The sequence below is a fragment of the Scyliorhinus torazame genome, chromosome 4 (genome assembly GCF_047496885.1).
Source record: "Scyliorhinus torazame isolate Kashiwa2021f chromosome 4, sScyTor2.1, whole genome shotgun sequence".
Classification (NCBI taxonomy): Eukaryota; Metazoa; Chordata; class Chondrichthyes; order Carcharhiniformes; family Scyliorhinidae; genus Scyliorhinus; species Scyliorhinus torazame.
In genome coordinates, this window is record NC_092710.1 from 202,926,880 (window position 1) to 202,953,354 (window position 26,475).

General features: G+C 42.9%; 1 protein-coding gene and 1 long non-coding RNA gene across 3 annotated transcripts in view; one reads left to right on the plus strand and one right to left on the minus strand.

Annotated features, from left to right (window-relative positions):
* cd2ap (CD2-associated protein) overlaps window positions 1–26,475 on the minus strand; it is a 318,661-nt gene that overhangs the window by 78,406 nt on the left and 213,780 nt on the right. For both annotated transcript variants that reach the window (XM_072499137.1, XM_072499136.1), the window contains exons 7-11: window positions 17,716–17,776; window positions 10,270–10,364; window positions 7,964–8,062; window positions 7,108–7,164; window positions 246–282 (exon numbers count right to left, since the gene is read on the minus strand). In XM_072499137.1, the coding sequence (XP_072355238.1) occupies window positions 246–282; window positions 7,108–7,164; window positions 7,964–8,062; window positions 10,270–10,364; window positions 17,716–17,776 (349 nt within the window). The remainder of the gene's footprint in view (window positions 1–245; window positions 283–7,107; window positions 7,165–7,963; window positions 8,063–10,269; window positions 10,365–17,715; window positions 17,777–26,475) is intronic.
* Window positions 1–26,475, plus strand: part of LOC140410700 (uncharacterized) — an 80,218-nt gene that overhangs the window by 25,493 nt on the left and 28,250 nt on the right. The gene's annotated exons all lie outside the window — the stretch shown is intronic.

Sequence of the window (26,475 nt, forward strand, 5' to 3'; positions counted from 1 at the left end):
TTTGGATGAACTGAGGTCAAGAGTAGCACAAATTCTTTGGTTTCCCTTTAGAAATTTGCACATTTTCAATCTTATGTAACTAAAAGAGCTTTTTTTGCCCCGACTCTCATCCCCAACACATCCCCATGATTTGCTATTCTTAGGTGAATTTAAAAGCAAATTGCTTTAATGCATACAATGTGAGAAATATATTATAACAGAGTTTCAACAGTGAAATGCATCAACAGTTGATGAGTATAACATACCTTGGACTTTTGTTGGCGGCAGTGGCTTTTTGGGTTTCTATGAACAGAAACAACAAACTGCAGCTTAAACATTGACTAAATTAATTATGTCACCCAAGAGGGTATAAGTGGTACACATCTGCAAACTGTCATGCAGAGATTTCATCCCTTTGAATTTATTAGCTATTATTCTAAATTGACACAATATTGTCTTAACCACAACTTGCCTGACAGTAAAGTTTAAAAAAATTTATGAAACATAGCTAATTTAGAAAATGGCTGCAGAAATAAACCTGACACTTTCAAGAAAGACTAAAAGATGCCCATTGATGGTATAAAAGTCAAATTGGAATGATTTGATGAGTTTTATTCATCGTAGTATTAAGCGCTTTCGAGGATGCATTCCTCATTGACCACCAATAAGATCAAGTTTCCAAGAAATATTGAACAAAATTCACTTTCAAGACAAATAAAACTAAAAAAGCATCTCCTGAACCACCATTCATAGCTTTTAAATTAGCTATGCGGTTTATATAAATGTATGTAAATAGTTGTTTGGTAGTACAGAACTTGAGTATTGCTTTTAAAAAAAGGCACATGTTATTGAAGGTTTTCGTACTGCACGAGAAGAGTGTTGGTTGGTAAGTGGACTCCGATTTGACCAGGCATTGTCGTGGACAATCCAGCAGAGAACAGTTAACTGCCAAGCTTCTGTTTCAAATTCAAACCAGGGAGGTAGACTCTGGTTGATCAAGGCATTGCCATGTGGGATGACAAAGGGAATGGCTGTCCCCCAAGCTTTTATTTAGTTGGAAAAGATGCAATACATAGACATGCTCCTCCTGCCTGCAAAGAACCCTGTGGGTGAATATATGTTTTTATTTAAATTTAGAGTACCCAATTATTTTTTTTCCCAATTAAGGGGGCATGGCCAATGCACCTTCACTGTCCATCTTTGGGTTGTGGGGGTGAGGCCCATGCAGACATGGGGAGAATGTGCAAACTCCATATTGACAGTGACCTGGGGCCGGGATTGAACCTGGGTCCTTGGCGCAGTGGGGCAGCAGTGCTAACCACTGCATCACCATGCTGCCCTGTCTGTGAATAAATGTGGCTTCCAGGGTGTGTACGTGAACCACACTATAAGCCCGGCTGACAATCATCAATTGGATTTTCAGTGTAATTCTTAGCATAATCAGAATTGTTTAGCAAGTGATGTCCAATCTCGGAATAACCTCTAATGTTGAATACCATGGTGAGTTTTGCAAGTACACGCTGGTTGGATACGATCAGTACTTTTCTTATTATGAACATAGAAACATAGAAAATAGGAGCAAGAGAAGGCCATTCGGCCCTTCAAGCCTGCTCGACCATTCATTATGGCCATGGCTGATAATCCAACTCAATAGCCTAATCCCGCTTTCCTGCCAGATCCTTTGATCCCCTACGCCCTAAGTGCCATATCTAACTGCTTCTTGAAAATATACAATGTTTTGGCGTCAACTACTTCCTGTGGTATTGAATTCCATAGGCTCACCACTCTCTGGTTGAAAAGATTTCTCCTCATCTCTGTCATAACTGGTCTACTCTGTATCCTCAGATTGTGACCTCTGGTTCTGGAACAGTGAAAGGACATGCTGTTTGATACAATCTACCAGTCATTGAGACATACAGCCTACATACCTGGCATCACATCGGCATTGAAACTCATATGCCTCATTACTCTTTTGTATGATAGGCAGAACATCTTTTTGGCTTGATAGTAGCAACTTGTGTTGCTGCTGCACAGTAATAGCTTGCAAAAGCTGGCTTCACATGTTCCACAAATCTTTTGAGGCACCTTATACTTCAACGTAATCTGAGGTAGACTCAGGGCCGAGTATGGGGACCTTCAGGCCAATTGGATTTGCGTGACATATGGCGAGCAATGGTTGATCATGGTTGCAGTCATCCCACAGGATTGCTTTTATGTGCCCATTTCAGCATCAAGCTTGCAGAGTGAACAAATGGCTCTGGCCCCAATTACGAGGTTGCCGCTATGGCCAATCTTATAGCACGTAGGCCTGTATGAATCCCACATTGAGTTACGTGGTATGTGAATTTCAGTGCTGGTGTGATGCCAGGCATGTAGACCATGGGGCGCGATTCTCCACTCCCACGCCGGTTGGGAGAATCGCCTGGGCTGCCAGAATTTCCGGGGACGCCAGTCCGACGCCCTCCCGCGATTCTCCCAAGTGGCGGGAACGGCCCGGTCAAGTTTCACGGGCCGCAGGCCGGAGAATCGCCAGAGACACCGAAAATTGCGATATTCCGGCACCCCCGCTATTCTGAGGCCTGGATGGGCCGAGTGGCCAGGCCAAAACGGCGGATTCCCCCCCGGCGCCGTCCACACCTGGTCGCTGCAGTCGTGGGCGGTGCATGAACACTGGGGGGGGACGGCCTGTGGGGGGGGGGGGGGGGCGAGGGGGATCCTGCACCGGACTTTACCTGAAATGTGGGGTGGCCCGCGATCGGTGCCCACCGATCGTCGGGCCATCCTCTTTGAAGGAGGACCTCCTTCCTTCTGCGGCCCCGCAAGATCCGTCCCCCATCTTCTTGCGGGGCGGACTTAGAGAGGACGGCAACCACGCATGCGCGGGTTGGCGCCGGCCAACCCGCGCATGCGCGGATGACGCTCGTTATGCGGCGCCGGCCGCGTCATCTATGCGGCGCTGCTTTTACGCAGGCGACAAGGCCTGGCACGTGTAGATGACGCGGCCCCCATCCTGGCCCATTGGTCAGGGCCTGAATCGGTTGGGACCGGGGCCGTTCAGCGCCGTCGTGAATCTCGACGCCGTTCACGACGGCGCGGCCACTTCGGCGTGGGAGTGGAGAATCGCGCCCCATATGTCCCAACGACAGGTGGATCATATCAAACAGCACGCTCTTCGGCTGTTCACAACATTGATGGTACTCAACCAGCGCATGTTTGCAAAACTCAAAACAGTGTCCAACATTAGATGTGAATCTGTAATTAGACAATACTCGTGAAGCAAACCTGATTGTGCTAAGAATTACTCTGAAAACCAGTTTGGGTTCACAGTGTGGCTCACTTACGCATGCTGAATGTCACAAATATTCACATACAGGGCCCTTTCCTCCACAGATAGAAGGAGCATGTTCATGCATTCATCACGCCTTTTCCAAAAGAAGGTTTGGTGACCGGCATTCCCTGGTTTAATCCCCATGGCAATGCCGTAGCCAATAAAAGGTTTGAATTTGAAACAGAATCTTTTCAGTTAACAGTTAACTGTCCTCCGCTGCATTCTCCATAGCAACACCTCAATTAATCAGAATCCAGGGTTGCCTTATTGTCAAACTTTACAACGGTCACACCGTGTGGAGTCAGGAGTCAAGTAATACAATTAAATAAAAGATAGCTAGATAATAGAGGTAGGCAGATTGTTTCTCAAACTTGATAGAAGTAAGAAGTGGTATTAAACAGAGCAGCAGTCTGACACCACTGTCATTCACAATATACATAAATTATTCGGACTCTGGAATTTGAAGTATAGTGTCAAAATTTGTTGATAATAGTTATAAAAAGTAATTAAGGAAGTAGTAGCCGGAGATTTAGAAAATTATAATGCAATCAAGTAGTGTCATCACAGTTTTATGTGAGGGAAACAGTGTTTGAGAAAACCTGAGGGTGGAGCAAGCAGGGTGGATAAAGGGAACCTATAAATGCAGTTTATTTGGATTTCCAAACGGCATTTGATAAGGTGTCGCATAATAAGTTACTACACATTGTAATAGCTCATGGCATTGGGGGAGTATGTTAGCTTGGAAAGAGGATTGGCTAACAGGAATCAGGGAGTCAGGTCTTTTACAGATCGGTAGAGTGGCACACCACAGAGATCAGTTTTGGGACATCAACTATAATCTATAATAATGACTTGGATGAAGGCATCAATAATATTGAAGCCAATTTTACTGATGATACGAAGGTAGGGAGTAAACTAAGAGGCAAAGAGTCTGCAAAGGGATATAGATGAGTTAAATGAGTGAGTAAAAAATTGGCAGATGGGAGTATAATGTAGGAAAATGTAAAATTATCCATTTTGGTAGGAAGAACAGAGTAGTATAACATTTTTAAAAACAATACAGGTTGTTGCAGCACAGAGGAATTTAGGTATTCTTTGACATGAATCACAAAAAGGTCATATACAGGTACAACAAGTAATCAGGAAGGCAAATGGAATGTTTGCCTTTATTGGAAGGAGGTTGGAGGATCAAAGTAGGGAAGTCTTGCTACAACTGTGCAGGGTATTATATGCCTGGAATATTGCATCCAGTTTTGGTCTCCTTACTTAAGGAGGGATATAGTTGAATTGGAAACAAGTCAGAGAAAGTTCACTAGGTTGATTCCTGGGATGAAAAGGTTGTCTTATGAGGAAAGGGTGAGAAGGTTGGTTCTACGTTCATTGGAGTTTAAAAGAATGAAAAGTGATCTTATTGAAACATGTAATATTCCGAGAGGGCTTTACAGGTTGATGTTGGGAACATGTTTACTTTGTGAGGGTGATATCTAGAACTAGGGGCGTAGTTTCAAAATAAGGGCCTCCATGGAGATGACAAGGAATATCTTTCTCTCAACGAGTTGTTAAGCTTTGGAATACTGTACCTCAGAGAGCAGTGAAGGCTGGGTCATTGATCGGCCCGAGTGTCAAGGATTATTGGAGGCAGGCAAGTAAATGGAGTGAAGACCATGACCAGATCAGCCATGATCCTATTGATTGGTGAAGCAAGCTCAATGAGTCGAATAGCCTATTCTTGCTCCTATTTCATATGTTTTTACATAACGTGAAGCATTGTACTTATATACAGGAAGATATAATAGGTTTGTGGAATGTGGCTCATCTTATTGGAAGAATGCAGAGGCCACTGGAGGCTAAGAAACTAAGTGAGGTAAAAGAGCAAAGAGATCTGGGGTTACAGGTACATTAATCACAAAGCAGCAACATAAATTAATGTCACAAAATGTGTAAATAACTGGGGGCATTTTGTGGGCAATAGAATGAACAAATAAGGAGGCAATAATAAAAAGGCTCATTATCAACCCATTTTCTGTTACTCTCTCATGGTGAATATCAAATACTGGAAGGTATTATTTCTTTGCCCAACTGAACTATGCTCTTGCATCATCAGAATACTGCAAGATATTTTCAGTACTGAAATTAATTTCCCTACATTGTCTTCAATGGTGGTTCAAAGTCCATTCAAACCATGTCTTTCATAAGCATATTAAATAAAACATACGAGACTAATGTAATTTGGTACTTTGTTTTAATCTTACTCAATTTGAACAGGATAGCAATAGAGAAAAAATAACGACTGCTGATAGTGACATGTAAATAATGAAAATAGAGGCAAAGGAGTCGGAGAGTGAAAAGATAGGCTCAGATGGAGATGGCCCACAAGTCCACTTGGTGCCATCATTCCAAACTACCAATTTATTCAATCTTTCTGCTAATAGCTTATCTGAACACTAAATCCTTTGCCCTTTGTGGTACATTTTTGTGCAAAAATTGGCGATACATTTGCCTACATAAGAAAAGTGACCTACTTCTCAAAGACACTGGAAGTTGCTTTCCTATGTAGACACATTCACTCTGGGTGTCCTGAGATTGCAATAAGGTACAACTGGATTGTTCTTTCCTTCCCCGATATATAGTTTCTAAAATGTTTTACTAATTTGCCAATAACCAAGTTTCCTTGCAAATCATCGCAGTTGTTAATGACCCCTGAGTAAAGTAATCCTGATCTTATCTAAATTTATCAATTACAAGTCTGAACTTCCTTTCCCTGCTAATCACAGCAACAATATTAAACTTAATCACAGCCCACTTCTGTGCAACAGAACATGCGGTTTACAAATTAAAATTAAAATCTTTTCTATTTACCATGTCAATGTGTCTACATAGGAAAGCAACTTCCTGACTTTGGTGATTCTGAAAAATACACCACATCTTTCTATCTAGATAACGAATGGAGAGTATATATTATTGGTCATTCAGGTAGCTGGTTCAGTGTTGTGGGAGAGACAAGAAAAAGCAATTTAAGAAAAACTAGGAAAGTAGACAGGGCATGTTTTGCTCAGGCAAGTGTTTCTTTAACCCAGGGTGCAAAATATTTATAACCACTCTGTACAGACCAAAATAGCACACTACATACATAACTTGTCTTGGAACTTTTAATTAGCAGAAACATTGAATAAAGTTTAATTAACTTAATTTGTGTATTTTTGCTTTCTTTCCCTGCATTTTGTAATTGTGTAGGCCAGAACCAATGTTCCCTCTCGGCCTCATGGCCGTGCAGCAGTTCTTGTGCAGGCTATGCACAAGTCGGCCCCTTCAAATTACTTGAAATTAAATTATTTGCAGACTCGTGCAAAAAAGAGATGCTCTCAATCAAATCAACTGCTCTTTGCAACAACAAAAGAATTAGAGGGTGCGCTGGTCAGAATTATTTTTTTTAAATGATTCACACATTTCTGCATCTGAATCACTGACAAAAACTGTGTGCAATTTTTAGATACCAGTACAAGAGCAAACCACCACTGATTAATGCTCTACTGTTCCAGACACCATACCCAGTCCTACAACAAAATCCAATACAGGTCTTCTTTCAGGTTCACTGGAAAGGAAATTAAATCTTGCCTCCATGTCCCCCAAGGTAGTATATCAATCATTTGTAAAAAAAAATGTTTATTTTAGAATGCTTTGATGTGCTACAATAGCTAGCTCATTTAAAATAGCCCTCGAAACATATTAGAGCCAATTTCTTCAAGTCATATCGAAACATTTTACAATAGAAAATGTGTTTCTCTACGCAGGTGACTTACATCATCAAGCTCAGGTTTTGGAGGTAATTTTGCAGAAGCTTTGGGAGCCGCAATAGCCTGTATAAAAAAAATAGAAGTTTTTAATCGCAGTGTTATGTAGTAATAGTGTACAGGATAGGGGGTGAAATAGTTTTTAAGAACAAACAATTTGAAAAAAAAATAGCAACATAACTAGTTTACACAATTAGCCATGGGAATGAATGGGGCAAGTCAGAAATCGAGGTTTTGTTAAAACGTTTCTAAAAACTTCATAGCAAAAAAACTTCGAAGTGATTATTTAATTGCTTTAAGGAGCAAATAAGTGGCAATTATGACACACAATATGGTGAGAAAATGATTGGATGCAACTACTCTTTCTCCAAAACCGTTGTCCTTGCATTCAACCCAGAACAGCATTTAAACAAATTTTACTTTTATTCTTCAATTAAAAAGTCAGGATTTTAAAAAAAAAATCCAGTTTCAGCACCATCTGGGGACAAATTTGTTTTTATATTAATATTAGTAGAGTCACTAAAATCCAACCTATATCTAACCAGCATTCCTATCCATTTTATCCTTCTGCTTCCCCTCACTGCTCTAATCACTCCTTTTCCTCAAGAGTTCTGACAATCCTCTTCAGTGCATCTTCTGACTCAATGCGTCTCCACGCTCTCAATACTGTTCACTAATTTTACCACTAAATTCCCACAGCGGTTCACAATTCTTCCCCCTATTTTCCACCAATGGAAAGTGAGGAAATGCTACTACAAAGGAATAAAAACAGCAGTAAAGTTAGCTCCTTTTTTATGATACAAAGCTGTATCAGGACCGAAGGTTCTGCCTGAACGTTTTGTACCCTGAGCACAAGTATACCTACCTCTCTTTCGGCTTCGGAAACTACCACCACAAAGTTGTCTGGGAAGACCCCTTGTTTGCCATTTAGTTCTCCTTTCCACCATCCCCTATCACCTGTATCCTAGAGAGGAATAAAAACGAGAGAATCTTCAACTTTTAATATGAATTTTATAGAAGTATTTGCCAAGTTTGCATTGTTATTCAACTTTTAGTAAAAGCAACAAGCTTCTGTCATTTCATCAACAGGTATTAATCTTTGAGGTGAAGCAAAATACTGTGGATGCTGAATATCTGAAACGAAAACCATGTGTTGGAAAACCTCAGCAAATCTGGCAGCATTGGTGAAGAGAAACAGAGTCGACGTGTCCAATATAACTCTTCATCAGATCCGAAAGAGGCAAAAACACATGGGAGTGTTAACTCTGTTTCTCTCCCCACAGATGCTGCCAGACCTGCTGAGTTTTTCGAACACTTCCTGTTTTTACTTAATATTTAAGTTCAATGTACAGACATAAAAAACCGAAGAACAATTGTGAGGCGAAAATAGCCTATTTTCAATACCACAGCAATTCCAAATATAGTAGTTTTAAAAATGTTATTTTCTACAGATTACATACCTCAGATCCCAATGAGCAAATATTCTGGCAGAAGGGTCACCGTTATAACTTACTATTTAGAAGTCAGTAATGAAATACGGCCTCCAAGATTAATTATTTTGACGTATGCTGATTAGCTATCAAGCACGGTTCAAGCGGATGCTTTAGCTCAGACTCTGTGCAATTTATGAACAAGTCCCGTCTCCCCAGTCAACCTAACAACGAATTGATGCTTGTGCAAGGGAAAGAGTCTCTAGTGAGACAATTATTGTTACATATAAGAGGTTCACCCAATTTGCGAGGGTCTTTAATTTAGGGTAAAATGAAAATTGTGGAGGTGGTCAAGTGACCAGTTTTGAATTCTGTTGTCACCTAGCTAGACTGTGAAAGGCTAATTGGAGCCCAAGTTCTTTTACTAGGAAAGTGCAAGATATTAACACCTGTAAACGCAACTTTGCTGACTGTGGATGGACTGTTTGCCTCCTAAGACCGAGAGATATTAGGAATGTCAGGCTGTGTATAGAATCATAGAATCTACAGTGCAGAAGGAGGCCATTCAGCTCATTGAGTCTGCACTGGCCCTTGGAAAGAGCAGCCTACCTTAGCCCACAACTCTATCCTATCCCCATAACCCAGTAACCCACCCAACCTTTTTGGACACTGAGGACAATTTAGCATGGCCAATCCACCTGACCGGCACATCTTTGGACTGTGGGAGGAAACCGGAGCTCCCAGAGGAAACCCACGCAGACACGGAGAGAAAGTACAGACTCCGCGTAGACAGTGACCCAAGCCAGGAATCGAACCTGGGACCCTGGAGCTGTGAAGCAACTGAGCTAACCACTGTGCTACCGTGCCACCTGTAAACAGTTATATTTCAATATCTATTTAATTCCCAAGATATAAAGGGGTGGGGGAGGAGAGGAGGGTTCTAGAGGATAGTGAATTCACATTTCTACATAGATCCAGGGCCATGTGTTGTGAAGATGGACTGTGAGAAGGGAGGAGTCCATAGGAAGCTATTATAGGATCATGCTGCAGATTTTCCTGTCTGCAAGATTCTGAGAAAGAGCAAGGAAGCAGAGAGTTGGAGGCATCAAGTCTCTATTTTCTACCACGCTAAACATGGGTCAAAACGCGCGCTCGGATTGAAGAGACCAAGATTGTGACAAAGCTGGAAGAATCTCCTAGCTTTGGTAAAAGGGAGGACTTCCAGGGTAACCCACATTGTGAAAGTAGTTCAGAATTAGAAGTTATCCAGCTGGAAAAGGAAAAACAATCCAAGAGTAATTTGAATGGTCCCTGGAGAAGGAAGTGTCTACATAAGGGATGGAGTAAATATGACTGTAGAGGGAGATTTTCATTTGTTTTAATGTTACATAGAAACCTTTCTTTAACTTCTAGTACAAGTTGCCTAATAAAATAATAGTAAGTCAACATTGTGTTTAGTTTTGTATGTCATAGTCAAAGTCTTAAAACTTGAAATCGTGCTGTCTGATTCTTTCAGTCATTGACTGGAAGTTCAAATTTTTTTTAAAAAAACGTTATTGATCTCTACAAGTATGGTAACATTATCCGAATAATGTGGAGCCTTGAATTGAGGGGAAGACAACTATTGGTACGGAATGATGTCAATCCTCAAGTGATGGAAGAATTTTGCAGTGATTATTAGAAACAGATCGATTTTCCCCGCCCCCCCCCCCCCCCCCCCCCCCCCCGAGGAAAATCCTACCTTATTTGTCAGTAGAATCCGATCTCCTTCCTTAAAGCTAAGTTCATCGAGATTGGTTGCTTCATATGCAAAAACTGCTTTGCAATATTCCTTAACTGAGAGGAAAATGATTTGCATAAGATCAGAGTATTTATGCAATTAAATATGTAAGCTTGAAACTTAATGAATCAGAAATTATATTGCAAGTAGCTCAACTAATTATTGTGCAGTTAAACAAAAAACAAGCTTAACAAAAAAAATGCATGTTCAATCCCATTTTGGAAACCCACACTGTGAAAGTAGTTCAGAATTAGACATTATCCAGCTGGAAAAGGAAAAAGGGTCCAAGAGTCATTTTAATAATAATCTTTATTATTACACCGGGGGGGGGGGGGGGGGGGGGGGGGAAGAATTCAGAATGTCCAATTAACCTAACCAGCACGTCTTTCAAGACTTGTGGGAGGAAACTGGTGAACCTGGAGGAAACCCACACAGACACGGGGAGAACATGCAGACTCTGCACAGATAGTGACCCAAGCCGGGAATCACTCCTGGGACCCTGGAGCTGTGAAGCACCAGTACTAACCACTATACTACCGTGCCTTTTGGAGTGGTCCCTGGAGAATGAAGTGTCTACTTAAGGGATGGAGTAAATATGACTGTAGAGGCTAAGATTTAAAAAAAAAATTGGCACAGTTTGCCACAAAATAATCATCAGTCTTAATCTAGCTAATCTTTGGGTGACTGGTCAGAACCAACAGCCAACATTTCTATTATAGCTGGATAACTCAGTTCAATCCAAGAAAGGAAAAGACTACTGTAACAAAACATTCTCTTATTTTTAAAAAATAAAAGCAAATTACTGCAGATGCTGGAATCTGAAACCAAGGAGAAAATGCTGTAAAACCTCAGCAGGCAATCTCCCCTATTTTGATCATTTGAAAGTAGTTTGGTCTGAATTGCGACAGAATTGATCAGCTTAAATATATATATATATTCAGGAGGCCCTTTCCAAGGGTACCATTCAGGAATGAACCAAAACCACGTTCAAAGCAACATCAGGAATGCTCCTTCGACAAATTTCTATTGAGTATATCAGATTGGGATCAAAAGAGGCCACTGCTTGAGGGATAAGAAGAGAAAAAGACAACGTAGCTTGAATTGCTGCAACTTAGTTGGTCTAAATACAAGGTTTGTACCCTCCTTTCTGATATAGTTTTCCAATATTTGCTCCCACCATGGTCATACTTGAAAGTTTTGGAGACTTTGACCCACCACTTTCCCCAGCAGTGCTGGCCTATGTTACTAAAGACATAAACTTGTTATCTGCTGGAATTTACAGAACAAAAGTAGTCTTTTCTCAGTACCAGTTTATAAATAAACATCAATGTGCAGAAAACAAGGCTGAATTGAAGCATTTGAAATCATTTTCAATCAGAAGTGTTGAATGGAAGATCCAATTCAGCTTCCTCCTGAAGTCTTCAGTCTCACACATGCTATTCCTCAGCCATTTCAATATACTCCATGTGGTATCAAGAAATGGCTCAAATTGCTGGATAGGGCAAAAGCTATTGGCACTGACCATGTGCTCCAGAACTAGCCAAGCTCTTTCGGTACAGCTACACAATGCCATATACCCAACAATGTGCAATATTATCTAATTACATCCCAAATATGAAAAGCAGGATAAATCCAACCCAGCTAATTACCACCTCATCAATCTACTTTTGATCTTCACCAAGTTGATGGAAGACATTGGTGACAGTACGATCAAGTGGTATTTCCTCAGCAACAACCTGCACCTGCGTTCATCGGGGCCACTCAATTGCAGGTCTCATTACAACCATGGTCCAAACAGAGTTGAATTAGAGAGATGAGGTGAGTGGCTGCTTTTGAAATCAGGGCAACATTTGACCAAGTGTGACATAAAGGAGCCCAAACAACAGTGATGTCAATGGGAATCAGAGTGAAAACTTTCTATCAGCTGAAGTCATATCTATCGCAAAGGAAGATGATTGTGATTTTTGAAGGGCAATCAACTCAGTACCAGAAGATCACTAACAGTGTTCCTCAGGGCCCTGATATTTTCAGTTGCTCCATCAATGACTCACCTTTCAACACAAGTACAGAAATGGAGCTGCTTGCTGATGATTGTGCGGCGTTCTGCTCCTTAGATAGAAGCAGTCGCTTGTGGCAAGATATGGACAACAACATTCAGGCTTGGCCTGATAATCGACAAGTAACATATGTGTCACAGAAATGTCAGGCAATGATCATTGGCAAAAAGAGAGAATCTAATCATCTCTCCTTGGTGTTCAATTGTCTTAGCATCACTGGAGCCCTCACTATCAACCCCTGTAGGAATACTATTAACCAGAAAATTTACTTTGCCTAATCCAGATAAATACTATGGCTACATGAGCACATCAGAGACTGGGGACTCCTCATAGTCTGTCCACCATCTACTAGGCATAAGTTCAAGAGTGTAATGTGACACTCTTCACTTGCCTAAATGAGTGCAGCTCCAACATTAATCAACCTTCAACATTCATTCTCTCCACCACCGACACAGGTGGCAGTATTGTATACTATCTACAGTATGTTATACAACAATTTGCTGAGCCTCCTCTGGCAGCACCTACCAAACCCACGACAAAAGCAGCAGACACAAGGGAACACCACCATCATCAGGTTCCCCCGTTCAAGCTGCACATTATAATGATTGAAAATGCATTGCCATTTCCTCACTGTTGCTGGGTCAAAATCCTGGAACTTGCTTCCCAACAGCCCTGTGGGTGTACCTACACCACATGGACTGTAACAGTTTAAGAAGGTAGCTCACCACCACCACCTTCTCGAGGACAATTGGGGAAGGGAAACAAATGATGGCCAGCCAGCAATGTAAGCAAGTGTGAGGTTATCAATTTTCGACCCAAAAAAGGACAGAGCGGAATACTTTCTAAATGGAAAGAGGTTAGGTACAGTGGATGCCCAAAGAGACTTGGGAGGGTTCAGGTGCATAGATTCTTAAAATGTCAGTAACAAGTGCTGAAGTTAATCAAAAAGACTAATGGAATGGTCGCCTTTACATCTAGAGGATTGGAGTTTGAAGACGCAGGGGTTATGCTGCAGCTATAAAAACCCTGGTTAGGCCCCACTTGCAATTCTGGGCACCACACCTTAGGAAGGATATTTTGGCTTTGGAGGGAGTACAACATAGGTTTACAAAAATGATACCTGGGCTACAGGGGTTAAGGTACGAGGGGAGTGGAGTTTGCACATTCTCCACGTGTTTGCATGGGTTTCGCCCCCACAACCCAAAGATGTGCAGGGTAGGTGGATTAGACATGCTAAATTGCCCATTAATTGGAAAAAATGAATTGGGTACTCTAAATTTTTTTTTTTTTTAATAAAGTTACGAGGAGAGATTTCTCCAATTAGACTTGTTGTCGCTAGAATTTAGAAGGTTGGGGGTTGATCTGATCGAGGTATTCAAGATATTAACAGGGAAAGATAGCATAGATAAAAATAAACAATTCTCACTGGTTGGAGATTCTAAAACTAGGGGGCATAATCTAAAAATTTGGGCTAGACAGTTCAGGAGATGTTAGGAAGCACTTCTTCATTCAGATTTGATGTCTTGTTTCAGGTTCAGATGGTGCAGACTTTCAATAAGCAAGGAAAGTCGATGTTTAGGGAGAAGTGTTAGATGCTGAGAAGTATAGGGGTAGGTTAGCCTAATAGGAAATGACTGATAATAATAAGTAGACTAAAACATGAGCATTGCCCACCATGGAGCTGGCATGAAAGTGATCAAACTTAAAACAAATTTATGTAGCAAATTCCCTTCATTGACTAAAAAAGGAATTTATTAGAAGAGACATGAATTTATTACAATATGTTTCTTTTTAATATTATGGGGAAAGCCTTTTTTGCAGTTGTTATTTATTATTCTTTTATTGGATGAGAGTGCCACAGGCAAGGCCAGCATTTGTGCCCATCCCTAATTGCCTTGACAAGGTGGTGATGAGCCATCTTCTTCATCCATTGAAGCCCATCTGGTGCAGGTACATCTACAGTGCTGTTAGAAAGGGAGTTTCAGGACTTTAACCTAGCAACAGTGAAAGAGCAGTAATATAGGTCCAAGTGAGGATGGGGAGTAGCTCGGAGGACAGCAAGCAGGTGGTGATGTTCCCATGCATCTACTGCCCTTCATTGTCTAGGCGATAGATGCTGCAGGTTTGGCAGTGCTGTTTCTGCAGTGCATATTCTATGGTAAACAGAAACAATATTTAGGGATTCGGGTAAAGGGAATGGCACTCGGCCATAATGCTCGTTTGGAGAGCCGGTGCAGATGCGATGGGTCAAATGGCCTTCTTGTGCACCGTAACAATTCCGATATTCTGATACAAAGGGTGGTGGAGGTTTGGAGCTCTCTCCCACAAACAGCAGTTGAAATTAGAACAGTTGCTAATTTTAAATTTGATAAGGGACATGGGCCAAAGGCTGGTATATGGAGTTAGGTCACAGATCAGCCATGATCCCATTAAATGGCAGGTCAGGCTTGAGGGGCTGAATGGCCTAGTCTTGTTACTAGGATGTCAATATCCCATGAATCAAAACACACAAGATGTAAAATTCATTCAAGGTCCAAAGTCAGGCATTAATTTTACTCTGCACATTCCTTTCATTCATTTTATTCATTTATTCAAATCACTATCCAATCTAGTTGAAACAGTTCATTCTTTCTATCTGTCCCCTAGAATTTTTCATTCAAAGTTTCATTCGAGGAATCAGATTTTTTAAGTAAAATAGAAAATTATCCAGTATTGGCATATGATGTCCATCAAGAGTACTTTAAAAATTGGTTACTGGTATTAGATTCTGTGTCATACTCTGTGGCATCTTATTCTTCAATTCGCCTGATGATATATTTCTCTGTGTTCCAAATTTTAATGAGTGCAAAAATTCATTCTTTTGATTATAGACATTATCATGTAATGGGAGCCATCTTCTCAAAAAGGGATATTCCTAAAACCTTATTATCGAGCCATAAATCAATTGAAATTATGAAATTCCTCCCATGAAAATGAGCGGAATTTGGAAGTTCATATTCTGCAAAAAGCAGAGGCCAATATCTCAAGCATGTGGTTTCTTATCACATTGTCACTGTACGAGCGTTTTCCAAGGCCTGAGTATTGAGCCAGCCTTAACGTGGAGTTCATCCTTCATTGTTAGGCCTTAGCTTAATAAACAGAGCAGACACACAACCTGGCTAAGATGGCTATTTATTAACCCAAGCTTGGTTTCGTGTACACGAGAGATGGACCTGGATAATGCCAAGATCGATCTGCTGGACACTGATAAAAACACATCAATTATAAAATTTCCTTAAATCAATAGCCCACCCCAGTTGGACTCGATCCAATCCCTGAAGCTGTCATGTTCAAACCTATCCAATAAAATTGCGATCAGCCCATGATTGAGCCTCATCCTGTCACCTGTTGTTTACAAAAGGCTTTACGTCAATCGTAAGTGGTTTTCCCCATCTTAGCATTCTGCCGAGCCTTTGTTCAGTTAGAAACAGGATGGCAGAACTGGCATCCTTTTTACTCCATGGATTGTTTCAGAGAGCCAGGATATCAGAATTGGCTTCCTTTTCACTTCCAGAGGATATTGGGAGCCACTGATAAAAACTTGCTTACTATGTAATCTGCTGATCACACATCTCCTGTGTCTCAAAAACATGGGCAAGTTAGCTAGCCTAAATTCAATCATGCGTTGTGGCCACTACTTGTCACTAGAGTTTACATGATTATCACTGCTATGTCCTAAAATACAGGGTTAATGGTTAATAATGATTACCCAGTACATTTTCTATAATTAATGTCAATCGTTAATAAGCTAACTTATGTAAAACTACTCTCGTGGCATCCTAGCTATTCAATTTTAAGAGGTCTCATCGCTTGACACCCAATTCAGTCATTTTCAGAATGGATATGTAATTACAACCAAATACACATTCCAAATGGAGCATTGTGACTTCTCAGCATCTAATTCTTCTCCCTAAACATCAACTTGCCCTGCAGATTGGAAGTCTCTGCTGCACCATCTGAACCTGTAACAAGACATCAAGTTTGTGGGTGTCTAAAAGACAGTTCAATTTAAAATAAATAGTTGGGTATGGTTTTATTAGCAAATTGTTATTTTTTGCAAGAAACAAAAAAATGATTCATTCAAAACATAACTAAGCATTAAAGAAAGCACACCTAACAATTTACATTATACACAGACGGTAATTAGAGAAAATATTCAATGTTAACAGCAGCAATTCCATTCAAAAGACTGAACCGATTACTCATCCGGCACAGCAAACTAACTACGAATACACAAACTGTAGTTACTGCACATTTTTGCACAATGCAAAATATCAGGTCAAGTGGTGGTTAAGTGAGGCTAAGATCATTCTCTCTTACATGCTGTAAAGTATCGTACACACATGAATTAGTTTTTCAGGTATTGAACCAATTTTGTTTAAGCCTGCAAAATACTTACTGCTTTCCTTTTGAGCTGACAACACCTGTAGTTGAACCAGGAAAACACGTCATCTAACTAATTATCAATACGTTTAGAACTAGAAATTGCTTTGAGAGAAGGAAATATTGAATATTCTTCTGCAATAGCTCAACGTGATTGGCTGCATTTTGAGGGAAGTGTTGGAACTCGATCTTCAATTTCATATGACGATTTGGATTTAGTGTGGCCTTCCAACATACATTCTGTCTCATCTGGAGAGGTACACTGTGAAACTGCTCACTTCAACCAGAGGGCAGTAGAACCATGTTGACATTAAAAGCAGTAGCAATCGTTTTGATCCTTCTAACAAAAACACTCCAAGTATCCAACCTCTCCATTCCAGTGAGTTAAACAATTTTTGCTTTAACGATAACATACGCCTTCTTTATTTACACCAATTTCCCACTCACTTCTGATAGTTCTGATTAATTTGTGAAACATTTTGAGTTATCCAACCACCGCTGGCAAAGATGAAGCACTGGCATCTAAAAATAAGTTGGCAGATAACTAGAACTTTTAAAGTAATGAAATGTCTCATGATGCTTCACAAGAGCATTGCTACCAAGCCACATAAGGATATAGTAGGTTAGATGACCAAGAGCTTGGTCAAAGAGAGCAGAAGTGCTTTAAATGGGGGAAGTGGGATAGAGAGGCAGAGAGAAAGTGCATGGAGGAAACTCCAGCACTTGAGGCCTAGCTAATTGAAGGCATAGCAATCAATGGTGGAGCAATTAAAATCAGGAATGTACAAGGAGACCAGAATCAAAGTGCAGGACATATCTCAAAAGGTTGTGGAACTGAACAAGATTAGAGATCGGGAGGGGCAAGGCCAAGGAGGGACTTGAAAACAGCTTGTAAATTTCTTGTGCTACTATGGCGTCTGAAAGATACCTTTATGTTTATTTTCTGGTTCACTTTTCACAGCCTCTGCATTACTGGTTGGAGTTATTTGCTGTAAAAGTACATAAAATTGCATGAAATTAGTAAACATAGAGATGTCAAGGCAGTTATAATTGCATTTCATCACATATTTTAAGAGTATCTCATACAATACACAAAGCCATTCTTCCACAATATAGCTGGCTTCTAGCTATTTTGGCCTTAGAACTCATCAAATTGAATTTTCCGATCTTATGAGCTCATTGATCTCCTCTGGTACTATCCAAGAACAAAATTTAATCAATTTTTGAATTAATTATAGACATTATAATTAATGTAGTGGGAGCCATCTGCTCAAAGAGGAATATTCGCAAAACCATATTACCAAGCATAAAATCAATCTAAATTACTGAATTCCTCCTTGAAAGTGAGCAAAATTTTGAAGTTCATATTCTGCAAAGAGCAGAGGCCAATATTTCAAGCAAATGATTTCCTATCATATTATCATTTTCAGAATGGATATGTTAGCAACTGATATATCTGATTCAATCTGTTTGTAGAGTGGCAGAGAACCTTTAATCAATAGATGCACTGCAGTAACTCACCAAGGTTCCTTAGACAATACCTTCCAAACTCACGACCACTACCATCTCGAAGGAAAAGAGCAGCAGATATCTGGGAACTTCACCACCCTGACTTGGAAATATTATCGCCGTTCCGTCATTGTCACAACATCCTGGAACTCCCTCCCTAACAGCACAGTGAGTGCACCTACACCTCAAGGACTGCAGTGGTTCAAGAAGGCAACTCACCACCACCTGATGAAGGGCAACTAGCGATGGGCAATAAATGCTGGCCTAACGAGTGACACCCACATCCCGTAAATTAATTTTTAAAAAATACACTGCTGCCTCAGTGCCGAGGACCTGGGTTTGATCTCTGTCACTGTCCATGCGGAGTTCACACATTCTCCCTGTGTCTGCATGGGTCTCACCCCACAACCCAAAAATGTGCAGGATAGGTGAATTGGCCACGCTAAATTGCCCCTTAATTGGAGAAAAAAAATGAATTGGGTAAATTTATATATTAAAAAAAATAAATGTTTGCATGCATATGGAACATTTTTGACAATTACCAGATGTCTCATATGCATTATAGCCAATTAAGTACTTTTGAAGTGTAGTCAATGTTGTAATGCAGGAAATGTGTCAACCAATTTGCACACAGCAACGCCCACAAACAGCAATGTGGTAATGACCCGATAATCTCTTTTTTTAAGATTTTGATCAAGGAATAAATATTGGCCAGGATATCGGGGATAAACCCCCCACCACCAGTCCTCTTTAGTGCCATGGTGTATTTTACATACAACTGAATAGGCAAACTGGGACCTCAATTCATCTCATCCAAAACATTGCACCTCCGACAGTGCAGCACTTCCCTCTGTCCTGCACTGGATGGTCAGCGTCGATATTTATGCTCATGGCCTGGAGGGGGAACTAAAGGCTAAGAGGCACGAATGCTACCAACTGAGCCACAACAGATACTTAGTTTGGATCTCAACAAACAGGATATTGTCACAATGGTGAAATCCATTTGATGCAGGTAATAAGTGTTACATTCATAATACCGTTTGTGGTCCCATTGATAATGTTTCCTTCCTTCTGCAAGCTAATGCACAACTTTGAGTGGTAGATTTTGTCACAACATCAACCCTAGAATTTTGGCAATTTCTAGTGAGGTTAGTCATGGAACCCCCCCCCCCCTCAGTCTACCCAGCTGCAATCTTCCAGTTCTGCATCTTTTTGACCCACCCAACATAACCACACATAAATGAGGCAGTCATACACAGCCTTGCATGTCCTGATCTCACTAAGAAACAGAAAAAGAAATAAATATTTATGTACATTGCAACTTTTACATTCCAGTGCTTCCCACACATTATTTTTGAAGTGTAGTCACCGTTACGATTCAAGTAAACATGGCAGCAAATTTAAAAACAGATCAGTACAGTGATAAATATCAACTTGCATTTAAATAGAATATTTGACGTTGTAAAACACTTAAGGTTATTCACATGGGTGTTAACTCTAGCCACCTGGGTTGGCCACTTCCCGACTTAAAATGGAGATCCGCAAAGGCTGCAGGGAAATTCAGCCAACACAGGCAAAAACTAGCAAGTGCAGAAATCCTGTGCATTAGAACTTGCAAAAGCCCAGACAGCACTGAAACCAGCAGCCATCTGCATATTAATGAGCGATCCCCGGGCACAATTGAAACAGTTAAGGTGAATAAAGCCAAGCCAGACTCCTCGGCGCCGGCAGGAGCCAAGACAAAGGAAGGCCAACGAACACTCAGGGACCGCCCAGCGATCAGGGAACAACTCCAGTAATGGAGAAATCGATCCAAGTGATCGGAACGTAGTCCAATCACTTGGAACCAGGTACGGGGTCCGCCCCGAATGGCGGGAAGCCCCTGGGGACTATAAAGTAGAGTCCCCAAGTTCAAACCATCCTTCTTGGCAGGGTCACTCAGCAGCGAATCAACCCTTGAGAGTGAACTGCCCAAGCTGCCGCACCAACCAAGTAAGTCTCCAGCCAACGCACGCTATGAGATAGGCGCTCCTAGCTACTAGTCTGTACCAGCTTTGAAGCCTGCAGTTTCAGAATCCAAACGAAAGGCCATTTGTTCCCCTGACCTGGTGACCCAGTCCAAAGCTAAGTATAGGCCGGTTAGTTACAGAGATAGTTTATTAAGTAGAATTTATGCATGAGTAGCGATTGACTGTGTATAATAAATGTGTTTTGATTTGAACCTTACTAATTGGTGTGTTGAGTTATTGATCAGTACTTGAACTTGAACCTCGTGGCGGTATCATAAAGATACCTGGCGACTCTAGAGCAAAGGTTATAAAACAAAGCAAATTGAACCAACCAAAAGTTAGCAACATATTACTGGCGACATCTGACGGGACCCGACTTAAAAGTAGCTTAACCACTCCGGGAGAACCCAAAGTTTGTATTCCGGAAAATAGCGAAAGCCGTACCCGTAATTACAGCACTGCCTTAGTACCCCTTGTTCCAAATTTAAGAGAGCATTCAGATATGAAAGATGGCAATGCAGGCAATGCAATGCCTCATGAACCCTGAAGAATTTGTGGTCGCAGCAACCAGCAACAGAGTAGGTCAATGTCCCGTTTGGGAAGAAGAGATCAGGAAATATCTCAAAGGAAAGGGACGGCCCCTTTGGAGTGAATTCTGTGACAATGAGGAAACAGGACCCAGGCGTATAGGACATACTTGGTGGGAGAACCTGTCAGAGATCCATAAGAAAAGCTTGGGAAAAGCTCGCAAGCCGATGGCAATCGTGTCCTGTCTGGCACAATTGCGAGGCACATAGGAGGTCGTTCAGACGCTCCGTAAAGACATAGAAGGAATCCATCGAATGAGCAAGGTCGATGTAAGTGAGGTTGAGAAGGAGAACATAGAGTTGAGAAGGAAGTTAGCAGCAAAGGACGGAGAGGTGGATGATGCCAAGTGGGCACACCAGTCTTGTCTGGCGCACCTAAGCAGCTTCCAGACACAGTACGAAAAGGCCTATCAGGACACGCAATGTGCAGTCCTGGTAAGAGAGGAAACAGAAACAGGTAGAGGCATTGCAAAGGCAGTGTAGCGACCTGAAAGCAGCATTACGAGCACTCCATGCTGCCACCATGGAGCAGAGACAAAGCTCATTAGATCACGCAAAGTGCTGGAAGCAGATTGCAGAACTGCAGTCTTTGCTTTCAGTACAGAATGGATTCCAGAGCACCTTTGGATCCCTGTTAAATGCAGAAGACGGCCCGGCTTGGGAAGAATTAAATGAGACCGTGCATAGATATGTTCAGGGAACATGTGCGCAAGGAAAGCCCCAGAAGAGAAAAGCGCCCCAACCCACCACAGAGCAGATAGTTCAGGCACCAATGTACCCAGTAGCCACCCACCGCACAGTCACATCGGAAGGAGACATGGAATTCCTGTACACGACCCCCTTAACCGTGGCCCAATTACGGGATGCGTGCGAGAAAATCACACCGCTCCTCCCCACCTCAGACCCCCACAACTTCTTTGCCAGAGTAAAGCAGCAGGCGACCATGTACGGCCTGGACGAGCGTGAGCAAGTGAAGCTCACAGTTTTGAGCTTAGACCCTTCGGTCATAGCAGCCCTTCCCGACCCATAGAATGTAGGAGGAGGCACCCTTGCAGAAATGCACACAGCGATCCTAGACGCGATCGGCTACAACAGAGGTGACCCCGTAGAAGGCCTGAATAAGTGCAGGCAGAAAAATACAGAACACCCGACAGCGTTTGCTGGATGCCGGTGGAGCTATTTCAGACGTTTTCGGCAATGTAGACCGCGCCCATTTATCCCAAGACGGTATGGCCAAATGTACCGCACCCTTATCTCCCATGCCACAGAGGCAGGACAAAAAACCTGTACCAACTATGACCCCTCAGAGGAAGCCCACAATGAGAAATGGGTTTTAAAAAGATTGTCCCGCTCCTGGGAGCAATCTGTCCAAAACAAACCCGTAATTAAGAAACCCGAAGAACAGAAGGCAGAAGCAGATATCCACACAGTTAAGACGCACCAGAACCCCGCATGGGTAAACGAAGGAAGGAACAGCCCCCCACAGAAACCACAGGAGTGTTACAACTGTGGACAATTAGGACACTTTGCACGAGAATGCAATGTCCCACAAAAGCCACAGAGAGCCCAGCAGGCAGGCACTCTGAATAAGAACAGGACAGAGACCATACATAGTATGAGCACCCGTTCAGACCAGGCAGACCTGAACGGAACAGACTGACGGTGTTCGGGCTTCCCCATCTGGGTCTGTGACACCCTTTGGGATAGGTCCGGCCGACCAGTAGTTGCAGCGAAGGTACGGGGACAGCCCATCGAATTTCTCTAGGACACAGGAGGGTCCCGCACCACAATAAATTCCTCCACTATGTTCCAAAAAGACAGGTGGCCCACTCCAGCCACAATCACCCTCAGCGGCTTCACAGGCCACTCACAACAGGGACACATCACCGCCCCTGTACCCATTCAAATCGGCAACATCACCACCAAGCACCCCATAATCTTAGTCGACCTGTCCCACACAGCAGAACACATTTTGGGCATTGATTTTATGAATTCCCACTACCTGTCCTTTGATCCAGTCAACCAATGCGTCTGGAAAATGGCAAAATCCGCAAGAGCCCCCGTAACGCTCACAATAGGTGAATACGCAAACAAGATTAGCGCAGTCGGCGAATTTTGGTTTGACCCGACCACGATTAGCACAGACAAGCAGGTTAGGGCAGTTCTGCAGAAGCACAGGACAGCATTCACGACCCACAAACACGACTGTGGCCAGATGACTGGTTCCGTTCAAATCACAGGACCTGACCCTAGACCCCAAAAGCAATACGGATTTCCCTAAGAGGCAGAGGGAGAAATCTCAAAAGTTATCGATAGCTTATTAGAGCAGGGCGAACTTAGATCAGTAGCCTCTACTAATAATGCCCCGATTTGGCCAGTGAGAAAGCCCGATAGATCATGGCGACTGACCATCGATTACCGGGAATTCAACAAAGTCACCCCGCAGCAACCCCCACGGTAGCCACAAGTCCCGAGACCATGCTCAAACAGGGACTCCACTCACGATATTTTACGGTTTTGGACATCAGTAACGGATTCTGGTCCATTCCATTGGCAAAAGCGTGCCAATACAAATTTGCCTTCAATTTTAAAAATCAGCAGTACACGTGGACATGCCTTCCACAAGGATTCCACAACTCCCCCTCCATTTTCCACCGACAGCTGGCAAATGGTTTGTCAAAATCACCTCGCCCCAAATGTCTGGTCCAGTATATGGACGACCTATTACTGCAGACAGACACCAAGGCAGAGCACATCGAGCTTCTGTCCGAATTCCTGGACTCCTACAACAGATTGGCTGCAAAGTAAACCCAAAAAAGGCCCAGATTTTGGAAAACAAAATGATATATTTGGGTACGATTATCACGCACGGTAAACGCGAGATCAAGTACAAAAGAATTGACTCGAATGCCAAATTGCCCCTTCCCCAGAATGTTTCAGCCCTCCGGTCATTTTTAGGACTGCTTGGCTACTGCCGAAACCATATTGACTGTTTCGCCACCAAGGCAGCACCCCTCTCGGAACTCCTAAAGAAAGGAGCCCCTTGGGAATGGCCTCCGCAGCATACAGATGCTGTGGATGCTTTGAAAAGAGCCCTCATTGCAGCCCCCGCACCACAGGTTCCAGGCCCGCTTTCTCCCTACGCTATAGAGATAGCTAGCACCGACCGCACCTTTTCGGCTGTGCTCCTCAAGGAACGGCACAAACAGTTAAGACCCGTGGCTTATGCCTCCAGACTTTTAGATCCTGTGGAGCAGCGATTTTCGGCCTATGAAAGGCACCTGCTCGCAGTTTACTGGGCAGCCAAATATTTTTCTTACATAACCGGACTAAACCCCATCACAATCCTCACAGAACACACCCCCACCCAACTTTTACTGGACGGACGACTTAAGGACGGTACAGTCAGCCAAATTAGAGCAGCTAGATGGACCCTTCTTTTGCAGGGACGGGACATCACTGTAAAAAGGACCAAGATCCACACTTTCCTAGCCAACAACCTTCATTACCCAGGCACCCCCCACGAATGTGAAATCACCTCACCGCACCACAACACAAGCCCCTTTATCACAAAAACTCCCCCCAGAAAGATAGGTAGTTCACCCCAGAGCCGCCAGCCCACAGACACGAGCGACCCCTTAAGGATATATGTGGATGGTTCTTCCCCTGTATGAGGCGAGAAGCGCATTACAGGATGCGGCATATATGTCGAGGACGTGCAGGGACGCTCCCGAGAAGAAACCTCAATAAAACTACCAGGACACTTAGGCGCGTAGGTGGCAGAACTAGCAGCCGTTGCGTATATTATAGATCACCCAGATTCCTTCCCCAGCCCAGCAGACATATACGCGGACAGCCTCTATGTCTGCAACAGCCTTACAGAATTCCTACCCCTGTGGAAAGCAAGAGGATTTGTTTCCGCAGACGGAAAACTCCTCCCCTCAGCCCCATTGCTCCATCACATTTTAGAGAAAGCACAGGACAGGACATTTGGAATTGTTAAAGTTCGCAGTCACCACCGTTCCTCCCCCCCCTGGAAATGTAAAGGCCGTCACACTGGCAAAAGCACGTTCCAGGCATGGATATTTTTGGACACCCCCCGAAAGAGCACCAGTGAATGCAGTTCAGGTCTCGCAGACTATTATTGAGGATTTAGTGGAGGCCCAGAAGCAGGATAGCAATTTCAGGGAGATTTTAAAAGGACAATTTACAGCACCCTTTGATAGGTTTAAAAATGCACTGACCACACATGACGGTGTGGTGTTAAAAGACACCCTTTATGTGGTTCCTGAACAGGACAGGAATCAACTTATTTGTTTATTGTTATTGACAGTCATGGACATCAGGGAATTGATCCCACTACAGCCCACCTCGGGCAGCTCTGTTGGTGGCCAAGTTTAAAAGAAGACGTAACGCACTACGTTGAGAATTGCCTCATCTGTGCCCAGAACAATCCGGACAGATACGCAAAGAAAGCGCAACTTAGCCACACCCGACCCGTTAATGGCCCCTGGACTAACCTCCAGATCGATTGAATAGGATCATTGCCCCCTTGCAGGAATGGTTACAAGTACGTATTAGTCGTCATAGACACTTTTACGAAATGGGTAGAGGCATTCCCATCCAGAACGAACACGGCAAAGACCACCACAAAGATCCTAACCCACCACATCTTTACGAGATGGGGTCTCTCCGCAGCATTGAATCCGACCAAGGTTCCCATTACAATATTTGGCATTACCCCAAAATTTCACATCGCATACCACCCCCAGTCAAGTAGTATCGCGGAGCACATGAATTGGACCCTAAAAGCCACCCTCAGAAAAATGGTCCAACAAAACAACACCACTTGGTATTCAGTCCTCCCTTTTGCGCTGATGTTTTTGAGTAATATTATTTCAACATCCACAGGTTACACCCCACACACTCTCATGACCGGACTCCCCATGAAAGGCACAGAATTTTTATTAGGATTGGACTTGACCAGCCCCGAAATGACGGCCCTCACACACGAGAAAGCAGTCAAACAGTTAGTTGAAAATGTGAAAACGGCTCAGCTAGCAGCCGCAGTAAGATTAGGCACAAGAAAGAAACAGAGCAAGGCCTATTTCGACAAGACAGTGCATGCGACTGAGTTTGAGGTAGGACAGCAAGTGCTCTCCATCTATAACCTCAGCACATGCCTGTCACCTAAATATTCAGGTCCGTACTCCATTGCGGACAAAGTAAGCCCCTCCGTCTATAAAATTAAGTACCCCAACGGAAAGAACACGTGGTTCCATATTAACCAGCTTAAGGCATATGGCCCACAGTCCAACCACGCACATCACGTCATGCTCGATGCAGCAGACCACGCCCCGCCCACAGCCAACGTATCCCAACCCTCCCCCAACACGTCCACCCCATCCACGGACTCACCCTCGACTCCACCCCCGAACTATAGACTCCGGCCCGGAACGCCCACAGACAGCAGCAGCAGAGACAGCGACTGTGACACAGACAATAGCCACAGCACGCCTCCCTACTATCCCCATCCAACGGGCCCCACACCCAGAATATCTGAACACTATTCGAGTGATCCCT